Source organism: Cololabis saira, chromosome 3 (genome assembly GCF_033807715.1).
Source record: "Cololabis saira isolate AMF1-May2022 chromosome 3, fColSai1.1, whole genome shotgun sequence".
NCBI lineage: Eukaryota > Metazoa > Chordata > Actinopteri > Beloniformes > Belonidae > Cololabis > Cololabis saira.
The window spans coordinates 35284960-35311601 of record NC_084589.1 but is presented as its reverse complement, the minus strand read 5'-3'; the positions used below and the strand labels follow the sequence as shown (position 1 = coordinate 35311601).

Below are 26642 nucleotides of genomic sequence, written 5' to 3'. Positions count from 1 at the left end.
TCATGAGCAGGGGGTTTTGTGAAAAGAAACGTTTTTATTTTTTTCCAGGGACTGCATGTCTCTACAGGAAGAAAGGGGGTTTATTTAGAGTGGTATTTGGTGTCGAAAGGTGCATACCTTTACTCATGTGCCTTCTTCATGACCCCGCCACTTGTCACTGCTGTTGTCAACATAGTCATGCACTGGTGCCGCACCATCACACACGGCGATACTACATCAGGGCTGCAGGCAGACCAACTTGCTCCTATATCAGCCTCACTCATCTCCTGTACATAGATGGGAGGGACACATTCAGCACTTTATGTTATTGTAAATACTGAGTCACACCAGTTATCTATGGCAAACAAAAGTATAAGAATGCTCCCAGAACATCTTTGATTTTAATAAAGAAACAGTTTGCAAAAGGAAGAGTAACAAAAGAGATCAGTAACATGAAGTACAATATATATTATCTTCGATTCCAGTCTTTTTTTCCCCCCAAAAGTAGCTTTTTCAACAAATGAATTTCAATTTTCAGTTGTATTTATGGAGCATGTATTGCAATACAAGTTGTCTCCGGGCGTTTTCCAGAGAACAAGATGCCTGAGCAGTGATTGCATGATCAATCAAATCTAAATGAAATGTCATGTAGTTAGAGGGAGTGTTTCCCCGCAGGGTGAAATCTGTTACTGAGTCCTCAACAGCTGCAGGGGCAGAGGAAGAGGAAGTCAGTCAAACAGAGACGCTGATTTGCAATAAAAAATAAAAAAAAAAAACTCCCAAAGAGTTCGTATCCATTTACATTTACTGTTTCCATGTAACGGAACTGGTTTTTCCCAAAGACATTAACAAAATGATGCTAAAACTACCACGTGATAACAATGCGGAAATCATTAAAGACAAACTGCCAGTCTAGCAGGTGAACAGCAGGGGGCGCTATTTCTGCTGTTTAGTTAAAAACTAAACGAAAAAGTGAGTGTTGACGATAAGAAATAAAGAAAAGTAGAGTGGAGGAAGGAACACAATGACTTAAAAAAAACATACATCATAGTTACTTTACTTTATATTATTGATCAGATATATTTCTCTTAAGCTCCAAATGTCACTGTGAGAACTGTGAGAGGTCAGAAATCTCAAATATGATTCATTTTTAGTCTAAACTATGTAGATATTCATCCCCAGGTAGTCCTCAGATTATGCTGCCTACATACCATGACTCACATTTTAGGGCCATCCATATAGATGTTGAAGCATTTCATTGAAAATCTAAATTTTTAATCCAAGATCCTAAAAAATAAACGTGGGATTATGAGTTAGGATTGAAGATAGTTCCGACTGAGCTTCTTAGAAATTTCCCCTGGCAAACAGCGAGTAAAGTCTCAACTGTAGCACGTATTATTAAGTATCTGGTTATAGCTCCGCAGGAACAGTTGGCTGTTGTCACCTAAACGTGTTTGTTAGAATACTAATTGAAGAACAAGAAAGAGTCCCATTGACGGCGGAGCACAATGGGGGAAGCAAGTGAAGCAAAAACAGAAGAATCCTATTATTGCATCTTCTTTCCACATTAGACGGTGTTTGTGTGTTTGCCGCCTGCTGTCACTGCGTGGAGTCCGTGATCCTCACAATGCCGCCCTTGTGCCCCGGGGGCCGCGGTGGCAGAGGAAACGAGATCGGACACAGCATCCTCTCCTACTGCCCCTAGGGCCATGTGGGCACCAACAAAGATGGCTGAATGCACACTATAGTGCTCTTTGGCAAAGAGCTGCAGGGAAAGGTTAGAAAACACAGACAAGCTTGTTGCCTGCTGAAATGCCTCATCGCTGAAGCGCACAATATACTAATTGACAGCAGGAGCCAATAGTAATAGTATTAGTATAGTTTGTTAAAAGGTAAACACATATTTTCATTTGCTTACCTCCCTCTGTCATAGGCTGTTTTTGATAATAAACTAGTCTTTCATCATAATAATTCACAGAGTGCCTCATTGTTTAATTGATGCGCAGGTATTAAAACTTCTAGATATAAATCATAGTATCGTAGATACATTTTATGCAAATGACAATGGAGATAGCTACATGTATATGTGCTTATTTTGTAGCTGCTCCCCAAAGTCAAAGGTTTCAAAGGTCGTTAAAGGGCTTGAAATATTTCTAATGGTTGATTTTGAAAACATTAGTTAAGCTCCTAGTTTAATTAACTGTATTTATATATTATCAATTCACAATAAATTAATCTCTATGCAGATCAATCAAGAACACTACTCTGTATTCTAAGTCAATCCAATACATTAAGATAATAATAATAATAATAATAATAATAATAATAATAATAATAATAATAATAATAATAATAATAATAATAATAATAATAATAATAATAATAATAATAATAATAATAATAATTATTATTATTATTATTATTATTATATTTATAATTATAATAATTATAATAATAATAATAATTAAATAAAATAAGAATTGCAGATTGTATCAAATCTCCGTTTTGGTGTAATCCCCCATCCTGAGCAAAGATGAGATGACGGGGAAAGGAAAACCCTTTGGTGGAGGCTTCTGATCACAGAACCCTGATCAACAGAACCGTCCACGAAGAAGAAAGGAGGGAAGAAATCAGAAGAGGGGACAATACGGAGGAGAAGCTGCTTTGCCTCATTGGAAAGTATTTCGATCTCTTCTACAGTAACTTAAACCTGGATGTAATCTTAAATCTTGATGCCTGAACACGTACAATGAGAAAAATGACAGAAAATAAAGATGATAGCAAGCAGCAGGACATAATAATAACACATGTGGTCTCCTGGGTCTACGTCTACTTTTCATTTCTCTAAAACACCAAACTTACCACGAGTTGATAGTTTGCCTATTTGTTCAACTGAGATGAGCAAGACCTTCAGTTGCCAAGCTGTAAACAGTCGTTTAAAGTTCAGATGCAAATGCTGGAGTCTTTTATTCCAGTTAAAACTCATTTTAACTCTTCAAAATTAAATCAAACTTATAATTATTGTTAAATATCCCTTTCAGGATGAATAAGATATTGATGAACTGGACTGAATTTTTAGTCTAACCAGCCATCTCTGCCTTCTGACTCTCATCACCTGTTGTTTAGCTCTTTTCGTGTTACTAAACAAATTACTTTGTCACATTTTCTTTTCTAGAAGGGCTCACCAATTCAAAACACATAAAGTAGCTTTAGATTATCTTCTGGATAAGCTAAAAATTTCAAGTGCAAGAGTCTTGTGCATTCTGTCCCAGTTTTTCAAGGACCTTTGCCTTTTGATGAATCAAACAGAAAAGGAAATGTTTTGCTTTTCACTTTTGATTAACACAAAGAGTGAGGCAAACTGATGCAAAGCCTGTAAATGTCAGGCTCTCATGTGGCCATCAACATCTGGAGCAGAGAGGACAACAATCGCGTTTACACACTGCTGATCACAGAGACGAGCGTATGACCAGATTGAGGAGGGGGGGAGTGAGAGAGAGATGACAGCTGCACATTCAGCCTCTGGACAGAGGACCCAACAGAAATAAAACGTGGAGATGGATTAAGTTATGGTTTCCGCTGGAATTGTGTGTTTATTACTTGTCATCATGTGAGGCAGAGCTGGAGGATGACTGGACAACTTCATCATCTCGGTTACACAGGTTTGCCAGTTTTTTAAATGAGGGAAAACCAGAAGGATAGTACAGTATCATTGTTCATCTGCCTCGCAGGCTGGATCATAATAACAACTCTGTCTTGTGTTTTTATGTGAATTACAGGGGCAGGAAGAATGGCAGCTTTCATAACGAACTGTGCTGTGATTCTTTTAGCAACATCAACCTGCTTCACCTGGTCTTCAGTCCTTTATAGTCCCAACAGAGCAGGTAGCGTCTAACAGTGTGCTCACATGTGTTAGATTGTTTTAGTTATGCACAGCAGCTCAGTATTAGCTCTTTAAAATGTTGCAGCCTTAACTTCAGCACTCAGTTGTTGTTATTTTCACCCAAAAGGTGAAATGAGGGACTTTATTCTTTGTCATGTTTGAGCTTTAGAGTTGACAACAAGGCTCAACACAAACATCAAGACTTCATCGGAGTTCTATAAAATAGATAAAGTGATCAGAGCTTTTCATCTGAAATTTAAACTCAGGCTGCTCCAAATTAACATTTTACTGAATCTGTGCTGAATATATATACATATATACATAAATATATATATACAACAATAAAAAAAAGATATGTTACAGTACATGCTTCAGTTCTGGATGGTTTATTTACAGAATTTTCAGTTATGTGATTGTGATGATCATCTCCTACCAACTTTTCAAAATAACTTTGCTTTATTTTCACTATCAACTTGGTTTTTAATACTATATATATCTATAGATATATATAGATATATAGATATACTTGCAGAAAACGTAATCATAAGTGCACGAAAACAAAACTTTGCTTTCTCGAGATAACAGTATATCAGATGGCCAGGGTAATTATGGAGAACCCAAAATTAAAAGTCTGGCTGGCTATGCTGACTTTAAAGTTTAAATATAGACTCTTGTTTCCTCCAGTTTTAAACATCTTAATGGTAGATGTGATTGATTAGCATGAAAAAAAAATCTGTTTTCAAAATTACATTTTTAGCCTAAATAATGTTTTTGAGTCTAAAGATGCCATCTGTGAACGCTTGCATGGCGTTCTGATGAATGATAACTTATGTGAATAAACTTTTTTCTCATGCTAAAGTAATCAATTTTTGTCACGAAAATACTCCATAAAGTACAAAGATAACTGTACAACTGCTTTGCCTTAATTAGCATTAAAATATGCTCTATGTGTGATTTAAGGTTAATATGATAATGTAAAATTAAACCTCAGTGCTGAAAACTGCTGTTGCATCCCTACAAACATAGCTCTGAGCCACATAGGTAATGTTTTCTAAAATATTTAACTACATAATACCAGTAGTATTGGTCAGTGTTGTGTATTTGAAAACAGATCCTGGATATCACCCACAGCACCTGCAGAACCCAAGAAGCTGCAGTATCTTCTGGAGCCGCCTGTCTATGCAGAGGTGACCGGCCGAAGGGGGGACAACATCACCCTACCGTGCATCCTCAGAACCAAGCCCAACCATTATAAGATTAAATGGACTAAGCTGGAGCCTGGACATGTTGGACATGAGAACATCATCATGATATCAAATGCAAATGCTTTCAAGCCGTACGGGCATCTTGGACACCGGGCTTCTCTCCGGAAGGCTCACACGATGGATGCCTCCCTGCAGCTCCGCCGTCTAGACCTGAACGATGGGGGCAGGTATCGCTGTGAGCTAATCAATGGCATAGAGGATGAGAACGTCATCATCACCTTGAGGATTGAAGGTAATTAAAGAAAGATATTAAAGGAATGCCTTAAATCCATAGTCTGAAACTATCAGTAAAATATCAAACAGCGTGTGTAAAGCAGCAACAGATTAAACTTTACAGGACCGTCTCAGAAAATTTGAATATTGTGATAAAGTCCATTATTTTCTGTAATGCAAAAATGTCATACATTCTGGATTAATTACAAATCAACTGAAATATTGCAAGACTTTCATTATTTTAATATTGCTGATCATGGCTTACAGCTTAAGAAAAACTCAAATATCCTATCTCAAAAAATTAGAATATTCTGGGAATCTTAATCTTAAACTGTAAGCCATAATCAGCAATATTAAAATAATAAAAGGCTTGCAATATTTCAGTTGATTTGTAATGAATCCAGAATGTATGACATTGTTGTTTTTTTAATTGCATTACAGAAAATAAAGAACTTTATAACAATATTCTAATTTTCTGAGACAGTCCTGTATGTCTGCAGACAGTCACAAGATGTAAAACCTGTTTGAAATGTGTCGAAACATTATCAAACTTAATGGTCACTCAGGAAAACTGATCATTCTCTTTTTAGGTGTTGTCTTTCCCTATCAGAGTCAAATCGGTCGCTACAAGTTCACGTTCCATGAAGCCAAGGAGGCTTGTGCTGAGCAAGATGGGGCTTTGGCCACGGACAGCCAGCTCTACAGAGGTGTTACACCATCTCAAGCATTTTCCTCCCCAACCATATCTGCTGTTTGTGCTCAGCTCTCTCCCCGTGTTTCTTCCTGCAGCCTGGACTGACGGCTTGGACGTGTGCAATGCTGGTTGGCTTCTTGATGGAACCGTTCGCTACCCGATCATTCACCCCCGACCGGTCTGTGGAGGAGAGCTGCTCCCGGGCATTCGCAGTTATGGCCCAAAAGACAAGAACCGTGATCGGTTTGATGCGTTCTGCTTCACCTCTCAGACGTCTGGTAAACAAAACCTTCTCATTCACTGAGCCGTGCAGATCTGCAGGGTACTGTGACATCGCAGACTTAGATCAGGGTAGAGTTACCCAGGTTCTCCGTCTCTCGCTGCACCCCGCTGCCCTTCACGCTGCATGTGCCGCACCTTGGAACCTTGTGCATCTTTGGGTGGCACAAAAGTTTAAAAATGAGGACACTAAACAAAATAAGATGAGGAGTAGAGTTGACATGATCCCATCACCTTAAACCAGCTGCTATGAATCAAGAGGAAAAAGGCTTTTTCTTTTTTTTTAAAGGGTGCTTTTGGATTTGTACTATGTGGTATTTTTTCCAAAGGATATTAAAGACCTCAAGTCTTTTTCAACTCTTGAATTAGGAAAAAAAAAAAGTTTTCTCTAACCATCAAGTTTGCAAATACTACTGTCAATGTCTCTTAAAACTCCAATAGATTTTTCTGAAATTACTCTTACTTGGTTAGGATTAGAGGTGCGATAGTCATGATAGTGCACAGTATAAGAATTTAAGCCCATGCTATGAACAAAACCCTGCATTATTTTGAGTTAGCTCCACATTTATGCGCTCCTGCACCAAATATGTGCAAAACATAGATTACTGGAGTTGAAAATAGTTCCTCAGAAATGCATATTTTATTCTGGAAGTGATAATGTCACACGCCCCTGGTAAATATCTTTACACCAAAATAATGCAGCAAGTTAGAATTTAAGCAGCTGAATGGAGTTAAAGATAAGATGTTAAATAGTTCACAAGTTGCTTTTACAAGAGTAAACCAACCTGCTTAAAACACTCCAGAGTTCTGTATTGGATTGTGAATTAAATCTCAAATTAAGTCATGAGTTTACATTATTCACTCTTTCACACTTAAGACTATTTCAGAGGCTTTTTCAAACTCAACAGGATTTCCAGTAACTGGATTTTCCTGACATTGCAAACAAAAAGGTGCAGTTTGGCAGTGACTTTTACAGTTTTGTGACTAAATGTCAACTCTGCAGCAAAAAGCCAACCTTGTGCCTGAAAGACTGCAAGTAGGTTGATAAAGGACAAATAGCAAGACAAAAACATGTTAGTCATGTGGAAACACTTGGCTTGAACTTGTGACTCAAAAAGGATTTTAAACAGTTGAAAGTTTCAAACTAATCCAAGTTACAGTGCGCGTGTTCTCTCTGCTGTCGCAGGCTCCGTCTTCTACATATCCGGGGCTTTCTCCTTCGATCAGGCAGCACACGCCTGCAAACGTCAGAGATCTGAGATGGCATTGGTCGGCCATCTTTATGCTGCCTGGCGTTTCCAGAACCTGGACCAGTGTGACGGTGGTTGGCTTAAAGATGGCAGCGTGCGGTTTCCCATCAGCAACCCCAGGAAACGCTGCGGAGGCATCCCAGAGGCAGGGGTGCGCTCGTTTGGGTTCCCCAACAAGACAAAACACCTTTATGGAGCATATTGTTACAGGTAGCTCAAAGTTAGGAGAAAAAAAGCAGATCAATGTGTAGAGAGAGCTATTCGTCTATTTGTCTGAGCATGAAATAACCAAAAATTGACAGCTAAGCTGCTCTATATATCAAGTTGATCTGACATTTATCCCAAAGAAGAAATCCACATGGAAAGTCATTGTGGAAGAAAAAAACAAACTCTAATCTAGTAATTGGATAAAACTGTAGTTAACCCCCAGAAGAAGGAATGAACACATATGGATAGACAGATCTATCTATGTAGTTATGTAGTGAAAGGATTGGAAGCACATGGGATATTTTACACATGTACAATCATCATGCATTTAACCCGTAATAACATCTTAATTAATCCTCAAACCTGCTATTGTGCCCATCGAAAGTGTGTTTCCTGCAAACTAATTCAGTCTTACATTACAGGTGAACTGGTTTCTCTGTAAACTGACGTTTATTTATTCAATAAAGATATGTCCACATCCCACTATTGACTTATTATATTTAGCCATGAAGATTCAGTTTGACAAAAGAAACGTGCAGTCTGTCTGATGATAAATGGTGTTAAAAATTTCAGTTGAACATGCAGGGAATTCTTCCATGGTTGTTTTAATGCTTTATACACTGTTAAACACAAAACATTTGACAAATTCAGACTACGCTACAAAATTACATTTTATTTGTTCGTTTTTTTAAAACGTACTTTCTACTTTTACATTTACTGTATGAAGTTCAGGTTCATTTGGAAAATAATTAACATTACTTGCTGTGTTACTGTTTATATTTAAGTCAATTTATTTAAAAATTAAATAAAGATTAGTAATGGCTGCAATAGTTAATTCTTTAAAATATTAGCTTTTCACATTAGCACCAAAAGTCGAACAAAGTCATTAATCTGCAATTATAAAGATAAAATAATAGAAAAAACAATAATGATAAGAGGCAAGCACGATTTAGCATTGTAACTGCTGAATTTGAATCTGAACTGTGCTCTTAAGATTTAAATGTGTAGGAGACATTACTTTTTCAGAAAAAGACACTGAAATTATTGAAGGAAAGCGGGCACCCCTAACTTGCATGAGACTCCATTACTAAGGCGTACTGGATTTCGGGGTTTCTAGTTCAGGAAAAACTTGTTGTCAACATCAAACACAAGTTGTTGTCAGAGCTAAATCAGTTAGTCAGAATGACGCAATCGCTGTAAGTTTACTGTATCTTTCCAGTTCTTCAGAAAACCTGCAAAGCAGATTTGTTGACTTGCCTGATCCTGCCATGTCAAGCTTTCACATAAAGAAAGACAAGGCATTCTTTAGGAAAGAAAAAATATAAAAAAGCTGAAGTATCACTACTGCAGACTCAAGGAACTGATTCAAAATAAGGGTCATATCACATGACTGCGTCACTGGCAAAGCTGCGTTACCAAGCTCAGTCTGGTATTTGGATAACTATTAACTGTTTGAGGTCACTCCTCTATTTCATGCGTTCCCTCGTGTTATTTTGTGCATTAAAAAAGTCGAGTTGTATGTTTGCAACAAAAATGTAAGTATTAATTGAATGTTCAGTGACTTTAAGTTGGATAACAGAGGAGAACCCATCATAATTAAATAATCCTTTCATCTGAACAATCCAAACCCAAACAGGTACATGACGGAAACCAATATTCACAACTGAGATGCCACAGAGCCCTGAAAGAGTTAATCATGCTTCTTTCTCATACGACATGGACAGCAGCAGGCAGCATAAGGATAATCAGCTTAATAGCCAGCGGATCAGTTTAATTTGGTGTTAATATCAGAATATGTTATTGCTTAAAAGTGAAATGTGCAATTAAGTTTTTTTTAAAAAGGAAAAAAGAAAAAGAAGTCATGTCTATGAATCAGGTAAAACTGAAGCTCATGCAACTACTGGATCAGATAAATCTGTGTTACCCTCGGCAGGACCCTTATTGGAGAAATATGTTTTAAAACAACGTGCAGATTGTGACATAAAAAACGTTTCAGTGAAGTCAGACCAGCTGATAACAGGAATAAGTTGAGCATCTGTGCTGAATAAAAGGTTTTTAGCAGACTCAGTAAAATACATTGTGCTGCATTAGCGATCAACTTCCACCTAAAACACAACTGAACATCATTAAACTGTGTATTCGAGCTAGTAAAAGCATTCATGTTTTGTTGAATGATTTAATTGTATTAGTGTCTAAATATTTATTAAACCCTTAAGCTCTATATCACATAGTTCTCTATTATCTGCTCGGTTAATAAAACTTCTGTTTAGTCTGGTGTGTTTCCAGGTTATACAGACTCATTAAATGTACATGACTAAATCGTATTTCAAAAATGATTTAATTCATTGCACACGTGTAATTATCTAAGATGCAAGCGATTTTTCTACACAAAAAGAAGAAAGTGCATAAAAAATCTTTTTTCAAATTTTGCAGCAATATTTCTTCTACTCCCAAAAAAACAGTTATCACACCAAATCCACTGCTTAGTAAACAGTAATCAGGCGTAAAAATGATTTTATTTTTCACACGACCACCTGAACAAGTATGGGCTTAAGTGTTAAAACTTTACAGACAAACCTCGCTCTTTGCAGGAAGACGAGTATTTGGATTACAGCACTTTCAAAACGCTCGGGAATACTGCAACTGTGGCGCCAACATGACTTTTTATTAAAAGCTAAACACAAAGCAGAAACTGGACAGGGCAGTCCTCGGAGGCACAGGAAAAGATGGAAAACAGGAAGGGTGAATGTTTTCTTTCTTGCTTTCTTTTTTAAAGGCGGGATGGTTTGATTAATTCCACTTAATGTCCCAGTAGAGCGGGGAGGCTTTTTCTGCAGCCGCACCAACGACCTCCTCTTGCTGGACAGGCTGCGAGGTAACGTAGTCCTCCTCTACCGGACGAGCTAAAAGAAATAAAGAAAATATAAGATGACACCTGTTGCTGAAGTGTGAAATCACTATCTGCTTAATCTGATGAGTTTTTGTAAAGAATAGAACCAATATTTGAAAGATCACACAGCTAGTTTGCTATCACCCTCCTATAACATCTGAATACTAGTGATAGAAGACACTACATACTGTACAGGACTGTCTCAGAAAATTAGAATATTGTGATAAAGTCCTTTATTTCTTTAATGCAAAAATGTTATACATTCTGGATTCATTACAAATCAACTGAAATATTGCAAGCCTTTTATTATTGTAATATTCCTGATCATGGCTTACAGCTTAAGAAAACTCAAATATCCTATCTCAAAAAATTAGAATATTCTGGGAATCTTAATCTTAAACTGTAAGCCATGATCAGAAATATTAAAATAATAAAAGGCTTGCAATATTTCAGTTGATTTTTAATGAATCCAGAATGTATGACATTTTTGTTTTTTTAATTGCATTACAGAAAATAAAGAACTTTATCACAATATTCTATTTTTCTGAGACAGTCCTGAATATTTATTTATTTTCATTTGTGTTTCCTTTCAATTTGTAGCTGTACATCTTAAAGCATTTCTGCAGAAGTTCTATGACTTTTTTTAATTTAAATTTTTTTACATTTCTGAAAATCTTTCGTCCCAGTTTTTGGTGATTTTGCAGCATTATGTTTACTGCATCTGCCAGTGAAGCAGAGACAGGCTGCTGAATAAACTGAGGTGAACTGAAACTTATTAGTGGAACACAGGAAAAACAAAAACTAGAGTTCATGATGAACCAGGGAACCAAAACCAAAGAACCCCAAAACACAGGTAGAAGAAGTAATTAGGAAAGAAAGGTAGAAAATCACAGATCTGAATCACAGGTGGAGTGATTCATCCCCTGACTAGCCTCTTTGCATCTTAGGCCCAGTTTAGAGCTGGAGTTAACATCCACCCTGAGAGTTTGAGAACAAGTGGACAGCTCTAGGCGTGACTATTCCCACCTGGCATTAACATACTCTGCATGTGTTTCCAGTGTTGATATTGATTGGATGTCACTTCTCTGCTCTTATGCAAATAGGTACAGGTTAGGTTTAGGGATGGACATGAGGAGAAAGGAGTCAAGGCGACATGCACATTTCAAATTAAGAAGTCCTTTCTTCAAGGCTGCTCAATAAGCTGACGTGACACAACTGAAGACAGAGGAGATGAAGAGACTTGATTTGGGTAAAAGGAGAAAAAGTAACAAATGGAGAGTCAGGACAAGGAAAACAATAAGTGACAATTAGTCTTAGTCTCTTAACATAGTACTATAAAGCCATACACATTTGCTACAAAAAATGACCTGGATGCAGAGTCCAAACTCACTTTTACCCCTTGGGCTGGTGCTAGTGCTGGTGCTAGAGCCGGTTCGCGGTTGGTTCTAAGTAAGAACCGTTTGAGAACCGTTTGCTTTTACACAAGCTGGTTCTGGCCAGCAGCTGGCCAGAGAGCCACGTCATCACGTTACGGTATACGTCTGTGTACGTCACCATTTCCCGGTACAACTAGCGCCAAATTCAGTCACCACAACAAAGATGGAGGACTACGCTGTGCTGCAAGTGTTGCTGCTGCTTCTCAAGCCTTTCTTGGACAGCAAAAGTTTGTGATCCAGCAAGTTGATCTTGCTCGTAATAATAAAAGAGTCTGCTAACTTAACCGCCGTCTTCAACGCTCCGTTGTTTAAAAATGGCGCTCTTCCGTGTTTACTCTGCTTTGGTTGTTCAGTAACACCGCCCCCAGCCCCGCTCCCAGCCCTTGACGTAAGCACGTAGCCCCCGACGTAACGTGGTTCTTTCCTCTAGACCAGCAAAGAGTTGGTTCTTGTCTAGCACCAGTTTTGAGAGCCAGGAGCCGGTGCTTAGACTGTGTAAAACCAAAGAACTGGTGCTAAGTCTGGCTCTAACCCAGAACCAGCCCTGGAACCAGTTTGGTGTAAAAGGGGAGCGGTTTTTCAATAGTAGGGACGGAACAACACGAATGCACCAGTTACTTCATGTTATACACCTCAACCAGACTAAAGGTGGCTCACTTTTATCTGAAACTAAAGGTGGTAAAAAAGCAACAACGGTACAGAGATGTTCCTGGAGGAGGTTTAGACACAATACTGCACTGGCTCATGGTCTGTAGTCATGTGACTGTATCATGCAACCATATAACTATCCAGATCACTCACACACCTGTATTAACTCTAAAGACCAATAAAGAACTTAACTCACTTGATATGCAGGCAATCAGAGGCTCCTCCCACTGGCCGCCAGGTAGACATTTGATCACAGGATTGAGTTTCTGCACAAAACCCTCCTCACAATAGTACCGCACCTTGCTGTTGGTCTCATAGCGAGACCGCTTCTTCCCAAACACTTTGGCGTGGCGAGCCTGAGGCGGCTCACCGCAGGAGGCTGCAGGAAACAGTTCAGCAGTGATGATTTCATTTATTTATAAAACCTCACTCAAGTTAAAATGAGGAGAACTCACAGGCCCCCTTCTTGCAGGTGTACGACAGGTGGTAGTTGCACGGCACATCGCTCCAGTGGCCTTCATCGTGCCACACCATCACCGAGCAGTCCTCACCAGACAGGAAGTAGCTGTCGGGCTGGCCTTTGTACCAGTTCTCATAGAGCTGACAGAGTCGTGAGCACATCAAAACATAGTCACATCAGGTATCACGTCAATTAAAACACAGATTTTCTATGCTTTTATGACATTATTTAAGATTCAAAGAGGTTAAAAACTAAAAAAGTGACAGCAACCATTGGCAACAGTTGAAAAAGTTAGTGCGATCAAAAAGAAAATGTAAAAAACTGTTATTAGTAAAGCTCACCAGAGGGTTCCCGTCTGACCAGCGGAAGTCTCCCTCAATGGTTTTGTCGTTCAGCCCAATCCACTGATATTCTCTGTATTTGTCTAGATTAAATATGAACATGTGTTTTATGAATATATGCACTAAATAGACACACAAAGTAACAAAATCATCTTGTAAAATCCATAACGAAGGGTTCTTCGTTACTATTGACTGATGGCTTTTGGCCTTGTAAATAGTAACGAACAGTAACATTACACCATCTGATAAAGTAATAGTGAGCACATTATTATGGCCTATTTAACATTCAAAAAGAGCATAAAAATAGCTAAGCTGTAATATAGTTCATACTTTCATGTTTATTAAGTCATTCATCATGACATAAGTTTTTGATTTGCTGATTTGTGAAACATTAATCTTCGCTGGCTCTGATTGTGGGAAGCTTTCTCCTGGTAATTCTGGCATTTTTAAACATTTGCAATCAAAAATAAGATTGACAGCTTCTTCTGCTTTGTAAGAGATTTCCAGAAGCAGAGGAAGCAGAGACATCTCAGGTGTAGGAGCGAGATTAAACCATCTCTCCCCTCACCACCACGAACAAATCTTTCTTTCTCTATTTCTTCCTCATCTGTGGTGTCTCAGTGAACCATGTGACAACAGCGCTCTGCCACCACCAGCATCTCCACTACTGTGCCAATCTCTGACTGTCATCTCATAGATATCTTTCTTCACGTCTGTGTATTGTTATTAAGAAAAAAAGCCTATAGTTCTCTCTATTTTCTGTTACATCTGGTATTAGTTCAGAGATTGATGTCTGAACATTTCAAACAGAGCAGGATGAAAAAGTTTTACACACAAATTTATTACAATTTAAGAAAGGCAGATTCAATTTGTTCAGTTCCAACATGAGATCCCTTTTTGGAAGCTGCAGGGAGCACACTAATGTACTACTAGTATAGTCTACTATATTAAATGTAATACTGTATAGGAGAGTTGGTGCTAAAAAAAATACAAACCTTTATCATACACAGTTCAGCAACTTTATACACATTTTAGTAAAGATCACAAGATTGCATTTATGTAATAGTATGTTTATCGCCTAATCCCATTATAATAATCCATTTGTGAGCAGCAGTATGGCTTTTTGCCAAGAAATAATACTACAGATGCAGTATTTGCTTTGAGAATGTTGATGGAGAAGTACAGAGAAAACCAGAGGGAACCTCATTGTCTCTGTGGATCTAGAGAAAGCTTATGACAGGGTACGGAGAGAGGAACGGTGGTGAGGTGTGACAGAAGAGTTCAACATGGAGGTGAGACTGCACCAGGGATCGGCCATGAGCCCCTTCCTGTTTGCTCCTGATGGACAGACTGACAGATGAAGTCAAACAGGAAACTCCAGGGACTACAATGTTTGCAGGTGACATTGTGATCTGTAGTGAGAGCAGGAAGCAGGTGGAGGGAACATCTAGAGCGGTGGATGTATACACTGGACATAAGAAGGATGAAGGTTAGCTGCGGCAAGACAGAGTACCATATTTTCTGGACTATAAGCCGCTACTTTTTTCATAGGTTTTCAACCATATCACGTTATACAAAGGCTATTCTGTACATTTTTCTTCCACCGCTCGGGGCGCTCTAACCGGAATTAGAATCAAAATTAAGACAAAATAAATGCAAAGAAGAATACGCTACTTCTTCTTTAGCAGATAGAAGTAGGTACAAGCAGATTTCAAACAGATTAATAGATAACTAAATACCGGTTATTTTCTCTTGGTTCTGTCCCGTTTTAATCAGCAAAGTTGCTGCCGTGTTAAAAGACACTGTTAGGAAAGGATCTATTTAGGTACAAACATGTACATCATTTACAGTTCAAAATCGTTCTGTACATGTAGTAAATATCTAATCTAACAACATAAATATCTGCGGCTAAATATCTTTTTTTTTAAATAGAGCGGATGCAGCTTGCATATCTTTTTTTAATTATTTTTTAAAAAGTAGAGCGGATGCGGCTTATATGTAGGTGCGGCTTATAGTCCAAAAAAGAGATGAAGAAGGTGGAGGATTTTAAGCACCTTTAGTCAACGGTCAGAGAAGAGAGGGTGGAAAAGAGGTCAAGAAACGTGTGCAAACATCAGGAATGATGTGTGACAAGAGAGTATCAGCAAAGCTGTACATGACAGTGGTGAGACCAGTATGGTTTGGAGACAGTGGCACTAAGGGACGGACAGGAAGCAGAGATGGAGGTAGCACAAATGAAAATGTTGAGGTTGTATTTGGGAGTGAGGAGGATGGATGGGATCAGGAATGAAGGACGGCATATGTTCAATGTTCTGAAGAAAAAAGTCAGAGAGGCCAGATGGAGATGGTTTGGACATGTACAGAGGAGGGATAGTGAGTTTATTGGAAGAAGGATGCTACAGTGGGAAGTGCCAGGCCTAGAGGAAGACCAAAGAGGAGATATATGGATGAAGTGAAGGAGGATACGAGGTTGGTTGGTGGGAGAGAAGAGGATACAGAGGATAGGGGTAGATGGAGACGGATGACTTGCTGTGGCGACCCCTGAAGGGAGCAGCCGAAAGGGAAAAAAAGAAGAAGAAGAAGATGCTTATCGCCTAATACGATTCACGATAACTGCCACCAGCGTTAAAAAGGAACCAGAGGAATGTCAGATAAGTATCTCATCGCCTTGTTTCCAGACAAAACACCTACACCGACTTTAAGACCATGACACGTTCTCAGAAAAAAAAAAGATTCCATAAGGTGGAAGACATGAAACGCCTTTATGTCTTGTCTAGACAAATTGGACCACTTTGGATGTTTGAAAAAAATTCTGAACCGAAGGAATGTCAGGGAGGAAGATCACTGCTTTGATACCTGCAGTGAGTGGTGGTGGGCTGTGAAGCTTTGAAGGACCCTTCAGGATCTGAGATTAAGGCTTTTCTGGTGCACAAAGACCCTTTTTTGTCCTTCAAAAGCCAATATTATACTGTATGCATTATAATTCCTAAACTAAGACTAGGAAATGTTGCTTTTAAGATGTTCAGTCAATTTGAAACAAGGTCGTGTGCTGTATTTGCCAGATTTACTTGTTCACTGTTGTTTTGGCCCCAATAAATAATAACTAATTCATTATGTCACATTATTACTATTATTTTGCCTCCAGTTTATGAAAACCTTGAAAGTGTCAGCTTCTGCATGCTTTACCGTTGATGTAGTGCTGCTCCTCAGGAGTCATGACCGAGAGCAGATGTCCCCCACACATCCGGCAGTGCTGCTCAGCCGTCTCCCAGGTCTGCCGCTTGCTGAAGTGACGATAACAAAAGCCCTGAAACTTGTCCCAGCCGAGCTCACACTCCTCCACATCTGAGAGAGACAGATGATAAGACGGCACAGAAACACATGCTGAAATGATCAGAAGTCTGAATTATAAACGAAGACTTCTAAATGTTTGTAGAGCTGCTACTACACCTTTCTGACACAAGTCTCCTCCATAACCGGGCAAACAAATGCAGCTTATTACTTCTCCATCAACACAAGTGCCTCCATTCAAACATGGGCTCTCCAGGCAAGACTCTACAAGCAGACAGAGGACAAGCACATAACGTACACTAAATAAAATAATACCACAGTCTTTATAACTCTGCTGCCATCCAGAAAGCAAAATAAAGTTTTATTTGACTCTTGTGCACCAAATTTCAGATCAGTTTCCCTTCTTGCATTCTAAGATATTGAATTATTTCTCTGCTGCTCACGAACAAAATGTATTTTCTTCATTTCTGCTCCACCTTTACTCTCATAATCTCAGGTTGCACAGTGACGGGACTTTTAAATATTGAATACACAGTTTAAAAAAAAAACTGGTCATAACAAGAGTCACCAGCAGATGGCGCTGTTACATCAGGTTTGACTACTGATCAGCACAGCGATATTTTTATTCAAGTTTAACTGTTACAAATCCGTTTTTATGCAACTTCCTTTATGGTTAAGTACATTTTTCTTTCATAAACTTTTATGACTGAAATAATAATAAAACTTATTATGTGTGTATGGACGGGCCTGGACTGGATGATCAGAGTTACCTCTGCCTTCTGCACAAAGACAGCCGAGATAAAGTCAAGCAAAACCCTCAGGTCCTTGAATCCAATCAAGTGGAAACAGAAAACAGAGGGATGGACATATGTATGTATTTATATCTAAGTTAACAGTAAAGTAAACTTAACACTTCTATTTCATAGTTGTATAAAAGAAACACTATATTTCCAAATAGTAAGTTTACAGTCTAAGAATTACCGCACTAACATGGTTCAGTCTGGAGCTCTTTTCATTATTTAAAGGATGTAGAAAAACAAGGAGTTTTCCTCATTAACATCTCAGTTTCACCTCCATTTAAAAGAATATTTGATAAGTTTTAGGATACATATTTGATTGTTTTAACAGAATTCCTCTCGCTCTCGCTGACTCCTGTCTCTAATTTTGGCAAAAACAACCCAAACCGGTTTTGGACTCCCATCCCAGTTGTCTCTTATGAAAAATGTGTAACTATACAGCAACAATTAAAACACATCAGTAATGATGAAGAGAAGCAGAGCTGGTGTGGACATCATACAAAATGAGACTTGAGACTTAAGAAATCAATTAAAGAAGAGAAAATGAGAAAAGCAAGTGTAAATACTGGACAGTATCACAAAGGTGACCTAACTTTGCACCCTGAGCTAAAGATTACAAAAGTAATTTTGGTGCTGCTTAAGTCATAATCACTGGAAAATACCCACATAAAACTTTTTTCTTAAAAAAAAAACATGAAATAACGGTTACATCACTCAAACAAAGGTGTCTGCCAATTGAATAGATTTTCCACTGACGTAAAAGTGCATTGATATTAAAACCCTCCTCATGTGACACGGCGAACAGACTTAAATTGAGAGCCTGTTATGAATTATTCCTGTATGGGTATTAATTCAGAGTAGGAGGCTAATCCATCTGTTGTTCTGAACCTGCTTGAGCTGCTAAATCACAGTAAATCCTTTGATTTACTGGGTTTCTGTGAAGGAAAAACATACTCCCCCCTTCCCACAACAACAGTAGAGCAAACTAGCATCTCCTGCGTTTTCTCTAACCATCAGCTGCAATTTACCCAACTCAGTACAAATACCTGGAAGGCCTCCTTGCTTTGTTGCAGAAACTTTCGGACTACATGGGGAGGCTGTCTTCCCCCCGTTGTCTCTCCTTAGCGTGTCAGGGAGCAACGTAGGAGCGGCGATGTTCACGTCAGTGGAGTCGGTGGTGGGAGGCGGACTGGAGGCCTCCTCATCATCAGGAGGCCATATGCAGATTTTACCTGAGGGCTCGTCTGTACCGGGTTCACTCTCATTTCCCCCGGATGCGTGCTCTGGTAAAACAGACCCATTTCATGTTGACAATGAAACAGAACTACACCAAAGTTAAATAAAAACTGGAACTGACACACTTTTGAGAAACACCAAAAAGTAAAGTAAAAATCATAAAAACTAGAAAGGTTTTTCTTCCTAAACCTTCGAGGAGTCCTGACTGCAAACATTGGAAATCTTCCTAATTCTTTTGTACTTAAAAGCAACAAACATGGTAGATGAAAGAAATAATAATAATGTTTCGGGGAAGGTTTTACATGGATTTAACATGTTATAATGTGAGTTTGTGAGGGAAGGACCTCCTCAAAATCAGACATGTTTTGCAAATGTCTCTTTTTGGAAATGTATATTATACAGGACTGTCTCAGAAAATTAGAATATTGTGATAAAGTCCTTTATTTTCTGTAATGCAAAAATGTCATACATTCTGGATTCATTAAAAATCAACTGAAATATTGCAAGCCTTTTATTATTTTAATATTGCTGATCATGGCTTACAACTTAAGAAAACTAGAAATATCCTATCTCAAAAAATTTGAATATTCTGGGAATCTTAATCTTAAACTGTAAGCCATGATCAGCAATATTAAAATAATAAAAGGCTTGCAATATTTCAGTTGATTTGTAATGAATCCAGAATGTATGACATTTTTGTAATTGCATTACAGACATTAAAGAACTTTATCACAATATTCTAATTTTCTGAGACAGTACATACATTTTACATGCATTTTTATAGGTAATTCAGTTTGTAATCAATTAGCTTGCCCTCTGATTGAGTATCTTTATATTTCCACATAATATAATAATAATAATAATAATAATAATAATAATAATAATAATAATAATAATAATCAACATATTTGTGCTCTGAGATTGATGCAGCTCATCTCCCGGGGAAATCAGTATGATCAGAACTTTATCTGGGATTGCTCAAAGGGAAGAGTTGTGATCAAACAGGCTGTGATTAACACCTGATGTTATATAATATATTACTTATTGTTGCTACCCGTGACTTTCTTATTGTTGCATATTGTTATTTATAGCTATATATTGCAATATGTACAAATATATTGATATATCTTTATATATAGCAACAATTATAAATAATGCACATTGTTTATGATTTAAGTATGACCACTATAAAATAAAAGTGGCATAATGGTCCAAACCCAATCCTCGCCTGTCAAACCAGATTCATTCACTCACAGGTTGCAGGAACCAACCGTCTGATGAAGAAAACAGATAAACTGTGCTCGTGGTGATACCTTGCTCCGTAGAGATGTCGTCAGACTCCGTGACAGGAGAGTCAGCGCTGAACTCCCGGTCAGAGCGGGACTCCTGCAGCGTGGAGGACGAAGGCTCCGGTTCCCAGTCGGGTTGGAGGGTCAGATAAGGGACCAGTGTGAATCTCTTCTCAGACGGCAGAGGTGCATCCGTGCCTGTCTCGCCAACACTTCCATCGGATGTGTGGTCTGCTGAGAAAGTTGTCGAGAGGAGGTCTGGTTTCACCTGAGGGTTTACTCCGGACGATTCACCTGATCCTTCACCGGAGTCCGTTTCCCTCTCCTCCGGACTGCTGTCTGGGATATGGTGGGCTGTTGTGTGGAACACTGTCGGGTGTTCTCCCGACCCCTCCTGGTGGAGTTCATCCTGAATGTCCTCCAGAAGTTCAGGCTCTGATGAAACATGACTTTCAGGTAGGAAAGTCAGAGTCTCTGGAGAGCTGACCTCCACTTCCACAGAAGGTGGAGCCAAGGTAACGGAAACTGGGGATGCCAACAACGTGAATGGATGGTTTTTTAGGACAGGAGCATCAAGGCTGGAATACGTCTGGGAGTCTGGGATTTCTGCTGGATGCATGTGCCCACTTTGCTCTCCTGGGTCGTCCGGTGATTCTTCCTCTGAGGTGCTACTGAATTCCTCATCATCGTGTTTCAGGGGGGCAGAGGACTCTGTTACAACGCCTGAGGGCGTGTGAGTGGCATCATGACCTGTTACACAATCACAAATATCAATTCACTTCTCCAGAGAATTAACCCTTGTGCTGTCTTTGGGTCAGAATGACCCAATTCTTCTATCCTTCTTTCCTCCTGCCATGCTCTCTCTTCCTTCTTCCCTTCCTCTTTTCGTCCTTTTTTACCCTCCTTTACTCCTTTTTCTTCCTACCTCCCTTTCGTCATTCGTTCCTTTTTTACCTTCTTTGCTTTTCCTTCCTTCTTTCCTTATTTTCTCCATTCCTTCCTTCTTCCCTCCCTTCTTTCTTCCCTTTTCTCCCTTCTTTCTTTCCTCTCTCCCTTCTTTCCTTCCTTTCTCCCTTCCTTCCATCTTTTCTCCCTTCTTTCCTCCCTTCCATCTTTTCTCCTTTCCTTACTCCCTTTCCTACTTCCTTCCTTCTTTCCTTCTTTTCTCCTTTCTCCCTTCCTTCCATCTTTTCTCCCTTCTTTCCTCCCTTCCATCTTTTCTCCCTTCCTTACTCCCTTTCCTACTTCCTTCCTTCTTTTCTCCTTTCTCCCTTCCTTCCATCTTTTCTCCCTTCCTTACTCCCTTTCCTACTTCCTTCCTTCCATCTTTTCTCCCTTCCTTACTCCCTTTCCTACTTCCTTCCTTCTTTCCTCCCTTCCATCTTTTCTCCCTTCCTTCCATCTTTCCTCCCTTCCTTACTCCCTTTCCTACTTCCTTCCTTCTTTCCTTCTTTTCTCCTTTCTCCCTTCCTTCCATTCCTCCCTTCTTTCCTTCCTTCCATCTTTTCTCCCTTCCTTCATTCCTTCTTTTCTCCCTTCCCCCTCCCTTGACCTAAAGACAGCACAAGGGTTAAATAAAACATATAAATCTGCAGTGAATGTAAGAATGTCTTTATTGCTCCATCAAGTTTAACACTTCAGGTGTTCATGTTTACTCACCTGGATCAGAAGTAAGCATCACTTCAGAGGTTTCAGAGATGTCCACACCTATCAGACTATAATTCCCAGAGTTCAGTGTTTCCTCATCTGGAGAAGGAATGGCCGTCTCCTCGTGAGACCTCTCTCCTGCTGGACGGTTCACAGATGTGCTGTTATCAGGAAATGGCATTTGAGCGGTGACGTGATCTTCTCCTTCCTCCGTGTGAGATGAAGTTGGCGTAACCTGAATCTCCTCCAGCTCCTCTCCTGGAGCGTCACTGACAGAGGTGTGTTCCAGGCGGGACTCTGGAGTATAGTCCTCCTGTGAAACCGGGAGATCACTCTCCCTCTCATGATCCTCCTCTACGTCAGTTTCATATGTGATATTTATACTGAACATATCCAGGATTTCGGTCCCAAACGTAGGATCTTCTGTGGGATCTGTGATATCGGAGGTTTCCACAGTAGTGGGGGGTGTGGTGGAGTTTTGAAGCGCGGCTAAGTCATGAAGGTTAGAAGAGGGTGTTGAGGGGAAGTAAGACTCTTCATGATCCGGGTCGGGGTTTTCTTCAGGTGCTGGCTGATAGGCGTCGGGGAAGCTGACCTTCTTGATGATTTCCCAGGTTTCATGGAAGGTCAAGTTCTCCTGATGCTCAGGCAGGGACGTCAACAACTGAGGATCTTCCGTGAACAGTGGGTCCTGATCGTAGCCCGTGCTCGGGGACTGAGTGTCCACAGTGCCCTCTGTTAGTGAATCTGTTTGCTGGGTATTCTGTATCTCTTCAGCCGCCCCTGGAGTCGCCTCGCTCACATGCTCATCGCCCTGTGTGGTTAAGAATATAATGTCCTGTCCAATGTCCTCTGGCTCAGTGGGGAGGAAGTCTTGGGGAGGTTCAGTGTAAGGGCCGTGATCACCTGGAAAAAAGAGCATGACAGCAATAATCTTATGCCGGCACAACCTTTTGAGCCATCTCGTGATATTAAAGGGGACCTATTATGGCATCTAATACCTATTTTAAACAGGCCTTGAATGTCTTAAAAACAAGCTTTTGATTGTTTTTGCTAAATAAATTAGAAATTCAGCCTCTGAGCCATGTCTTTATCATCCCATTCTCTAACCTCATGAAAGATCCTCTATACAGAAGATAGCGCATTACCGTTACTGCCAATGGTATGAAATGGTATACACTTCCTGTCTCCTAAGTGGGCGTCGTCACCCCTCTCCCCACATCGTTTTGGAACATAAAACAAAAAGACTTAAATAATAAAAATAACAGTATTATTAAGCAAAGAAGCAAGTTTTATTTTAGTTTTAAACTTCATTTTACGATGAGAGCCAAATCTCGCGAGAGTGTGTTGCTCAGACAGAGACAGGTCTCAAACAAAGTTCATTTTCTCCTAATCTGTCGGTCTGAAAATTGCCATTTTGGTGTCAGAATGTTCAGAAGGTTTGTGGCTTTTGAAAGATGGGTCCCATATTTACTTAGGTTACTATGGGGCGAAGGAATTGGTAATAATCTGTGCTCACGGTCACTTTTCCCATAGGACTCAATAGACTCAGGACCTACTTCCTGTCTCCTAAAGGGGCGTGGCAGTCACGTGGCAAAGATACAGGAAACCGAACCGTAGTGGGCTGTCTCGTTTATTGAACGTCTCTGACCCATGGATCTATTATAAAAGGCTCTGACCTCATTATCTATGCAGGATTCTGAGTGGGCGGGGCTATGATAATGAGGCTCTGTGCTGATTGGCTGCCTGAATGACGCGATACACCGCTACGGAAAAATGGCGGAAGCTCCGTCCGGCGGAGTTAGTTGTGGGCGTGGTTTCACGCACGGGAGGCCAACCTATGTAAATCGCGCCCGTCGTTACGTAAGGACGGGAGCAGAATCTGAACGGCTCGTAGATCCACATCACACTGGACGGCTCATCCGGGCGGCTGTACAGACACTGCAGAATTTGGTTGCTTTCCTCCTTCTCTGAGTTGGCAGGCTGAGGGGAGACCACTTTATATATGTTAAAGCAAGAAGTAACGTGTTTTTCATAATAGGTCCCCTTTAAGAATGACCAAGGACGTCGGAGAAGGAAACCAAAAGCTTACTTCTGAAGCAGTAGACGCCGTGTCGGGAGTCAGTCTCAGGGAAGCCCGTCTGGTTGCTGAACCGATAGACAGTTTTCACGCCGGGTTCACCACCTCCACAGCGCTCTCTCGGGATGACGATGGGATAGCGCACACTCCCGTCTGCCAGCCACCCCGGGGTGCAGTGGTTCACCCCATCGTTCCAGGCTGCGTACAGCTGAGCTGTGGTGGCCAGCTCCGCGCCGTGGCTCACGCAGAAGGCCTTGGCCTCCCAGAAGGTGAAACGCTGGTGGAGCAACCCATGGAACACTTCACCTGTAAACAGGTAAACCATTTTACTTATTAAAATGAGAAAATCACAGTTTTATCAGACCAGGCTGATAGTTTTGTCAAAACTAGTTTACTTTGTCATTCAGTGGTGGGATTAACGCATTAATATCGCCTAGTTGGAGAGCAATAAAGATTTTCTGTAACTATTTGACCATAAAAAGCTGAACAAATATTCATCATGATCATATAATCATTAAACATTTTGTTCATAGACCAAAAGTGTGTTACTGTAATAGCTTTATTGTCCCTGGTTTCAGTCCTTCCACCTGATCTTGCATCCATTCAACTGTAAAATCTTTACTGGGGAGTGCTTCAATGTGTACTTTTCTTTTATAATGGCATGATGTACACTATATATCAGATGTGGGTAATGACACTGTTTTCTTGAATCACTGCAACTCTGATTCACAATGCTCCTATCTGATTACATTACAAATTCAAGCTATCTTTTTCTTTTTCTTTAATTACATTTTATTGTAAGAAAATAACTAAAAACTTGGTTTACCTTATGTCCATGAAAAAAAGAGATAATGTTAAAATATTAGTCTTTGAATATTTATAAATCAATATAAAATGAAAATTTGTAATCACAAAAAACATCTAATATTTATCCTACAATCTATGGCTGAGTGCTATTCTTCTGTTCTGATAATTATTGCTCTTGTATTCAAGTTACATATGTTTACAAACCTCAATCATCCCCCAAAAAATAAAATGAAAAAGGTAAATTATAAGATGATAAATGACTTTAGTACGAGGTTAAAGAAATAACAGAAGCTGAAAAGTCTGAAGGAACGCTATTATTTCATCATTTTGTGCTGAAGGATGAGGTTTCATTGAACCTCCATCAACACAAATCTGCACACAAATATAAAAATATGTTGAATCCGATGACAAAAAGTCTTCGGTACCAGAAACTTCCTGGGTTTTATTAGCGCTATTCCTGTTTGAGTATACAATCTTGCAAACATTAGTTGCAATCTGATGATAATTTAACTTTTAATTAACTCATTTTTTTTCATTTATCCATATTATACTAATAGTCATTGAATAAAGCAGGAAGTCTTGTTATTATCAATTAAATCCAGTCATTTCCAGATTGGATTTATCAGAAAATAAAAAATACAAAAAAGTCAGCAGGGATCACTTAAACCACTGATGTCGCCTTGATTATTACTTCATCTTCAAATTTCATCAAATGTTTTATTTTTCCCGTGAGCCTGTGTTACCCTGAATATTCTCCACATAGCAGTAGACGTCATAGAGCTCATCAGACTCTAGCTCTCCATAGTTTCTCACTCCTGGTAGGCCATCCATATCTCCAAAACAGCCGTCTCTTGGCATCTGGATGGGATATCTGTGGACACAAAGTAACTTTCATTCAAGGTCAACTGTCTGTTCTTCTGTAATGACGACAGGGTCCTTTCTGACAGTCTGGTATGAGATGAAATTAAACATCCACAGCTAGCCATCAATCTGTGATGTGCGGTGATTGAATACATAAGAAGAGTTTATGCCGAGAGGCAGGAGAAGCTGAAAGTGAATTTGCAAGCCCAGAGGATGAAGGGTGTGAAGCAACGTGTCTTGTTGGACCATTTTCTGTCAAGTCCTGACCTCACTGAGTGATCGGAGAGCCAGCCTGCATCACACTGCTCATATCCGCTATGATAGGCTGCATAAAGCTGCTCTGGGGTGGCAATATGTGCTCCAATATCCTCGCAAGCCTCCACGGCCTGCTCAAACGTGAAGGCATACCGGCTGGACGCGTCCCGGTAATGGAACACGACACCTGGAAAGTGCAGAAAAAGAAATGTGTTAAGTTTTTAGTGAGCAGCTCAAACCAGAGAATTGTCAGATTGTCTATTGGCTGTTTTTAATTCAGTTCCTGGTCAAGCATGCAACGGCATATGATAATATTCCCATTGCTGGAGGAAGAGACTGCCATCTGTTGAAATGTGTGATTTCTTAACTTATGAGTTTTCATAAATTTCATAAAGTTTTCATTTCACTTAAAAGGAACAGAGATTTTTTTTAAACCAAGATGCAGGAAAAAATTGATGGAACGTTGTGTTTCTGTGAAAGAAATCAGTTTATGGAACAATCTGAATAAAAAAACAAAGAATCCAAATCAAACATTACATTCAAAAGAACAATTAAAGCCTGTATGTTAAGTAAATATAATGAAATATGTTAGTTAAGTTTGATTGACATACCCATAGACGGTAATTTTATTTTATTTTAGTTTTTTTATTCACTTAGTTGTTGTTTTTTTTTATTTATGTTATTTGTGAAGTTAATTCTTGGAAAAAGGGGCAGATCAGATAAGATTCTTCTTCTTTCTGCTCCCTTTTCATTCACAATTTAAGAACATTTGTATTTGTATTGAATTGTTTTATTTTTTTTGAATGAAATAAAGAATAAAATGAAATGAAAATG

General features: G+C 39.4%; 2 protein-coding genes across 2 annotated transcripts in view; one reads left to right on the top strand and one right to left on the bottom strand.

The window, feature by feature from the left end:
- Positions 1 to 3512: 3512 nt before the first annotated feature.
- hapln2 (hyaluronan and proteoglycan link protein 2) lies at positions 3513 to 8151 on the top strand. Its single transcript, XM_061718515.1, has 6 exons — positions 3513 to 3641; positions 3759 to 3863; positions 4994 to 5359; positions 5931 to 6047; positions 6130 to 6312; positions 7500 to 8151. Exons 1-6 carry the CDS (start codon positions 3608 to 3610, stop codon positions 7775 to 7777), a joined length of 1083 nt encoding a protein of 360 aa, XP_061574499.1. The 5' UTR covers positions 3513 to 3607; the 3' UTR covers positions 7778 to 8151.
- A 1299-nt stretch (positions 8152 to 9450) lies between these two features.
- Positions 9451 to 26642, bottom strand: part of bcan (brevican) — a 28686-nt gene continuing 11494 nt past the window's right edge. The window contains exons 4-15 of the mRNA XM_061717361.1: positions 25821 to 25995; positions 25436 to 25563; positions 23898 to 24191; positions 21818 to 22711; positions 20183 to 20908; positions 18680 to 18916; positions 16996 to 17100; positions 16732 to 16890; positions 13546 to 13628; positions 13200 to 13344; positions 12941 to 13123; positions 9451 to 10673 (exon numbers count right to left, since the gene is read on the bottom strand). Of these exons, the coding sequence (XP_061573345.1) occupies positions 10561 to 10673; positions 12941 to 13123; positions 13200 to 13344; positions 13546 to 13628; positions 16732 to 16890; positions 16996 to 17100; positions 18680 to 18916; positions 20183 to 20908; positions 21818 to 22711; positions 23898 to 24191; positions 25436 to 25563; positions 25821 to 25995 (3242 nt within the window). The 3' untranslated portion in view covers positions 9451 to 10560. The remainder of the gene's footprint in view (positions 10674 to 12940; positions 13124 to 13199; positions 13345 to 13545; positions 13629 to 16731; positions 16891 to 16995; positions 17101 to 18679; positions 18917 to 20182; positions 20909 to 21817; positions 22712 to 23897; positions 24192 to 25435; positions 25564 to 25820; positions 25996 to 26642) is intronic.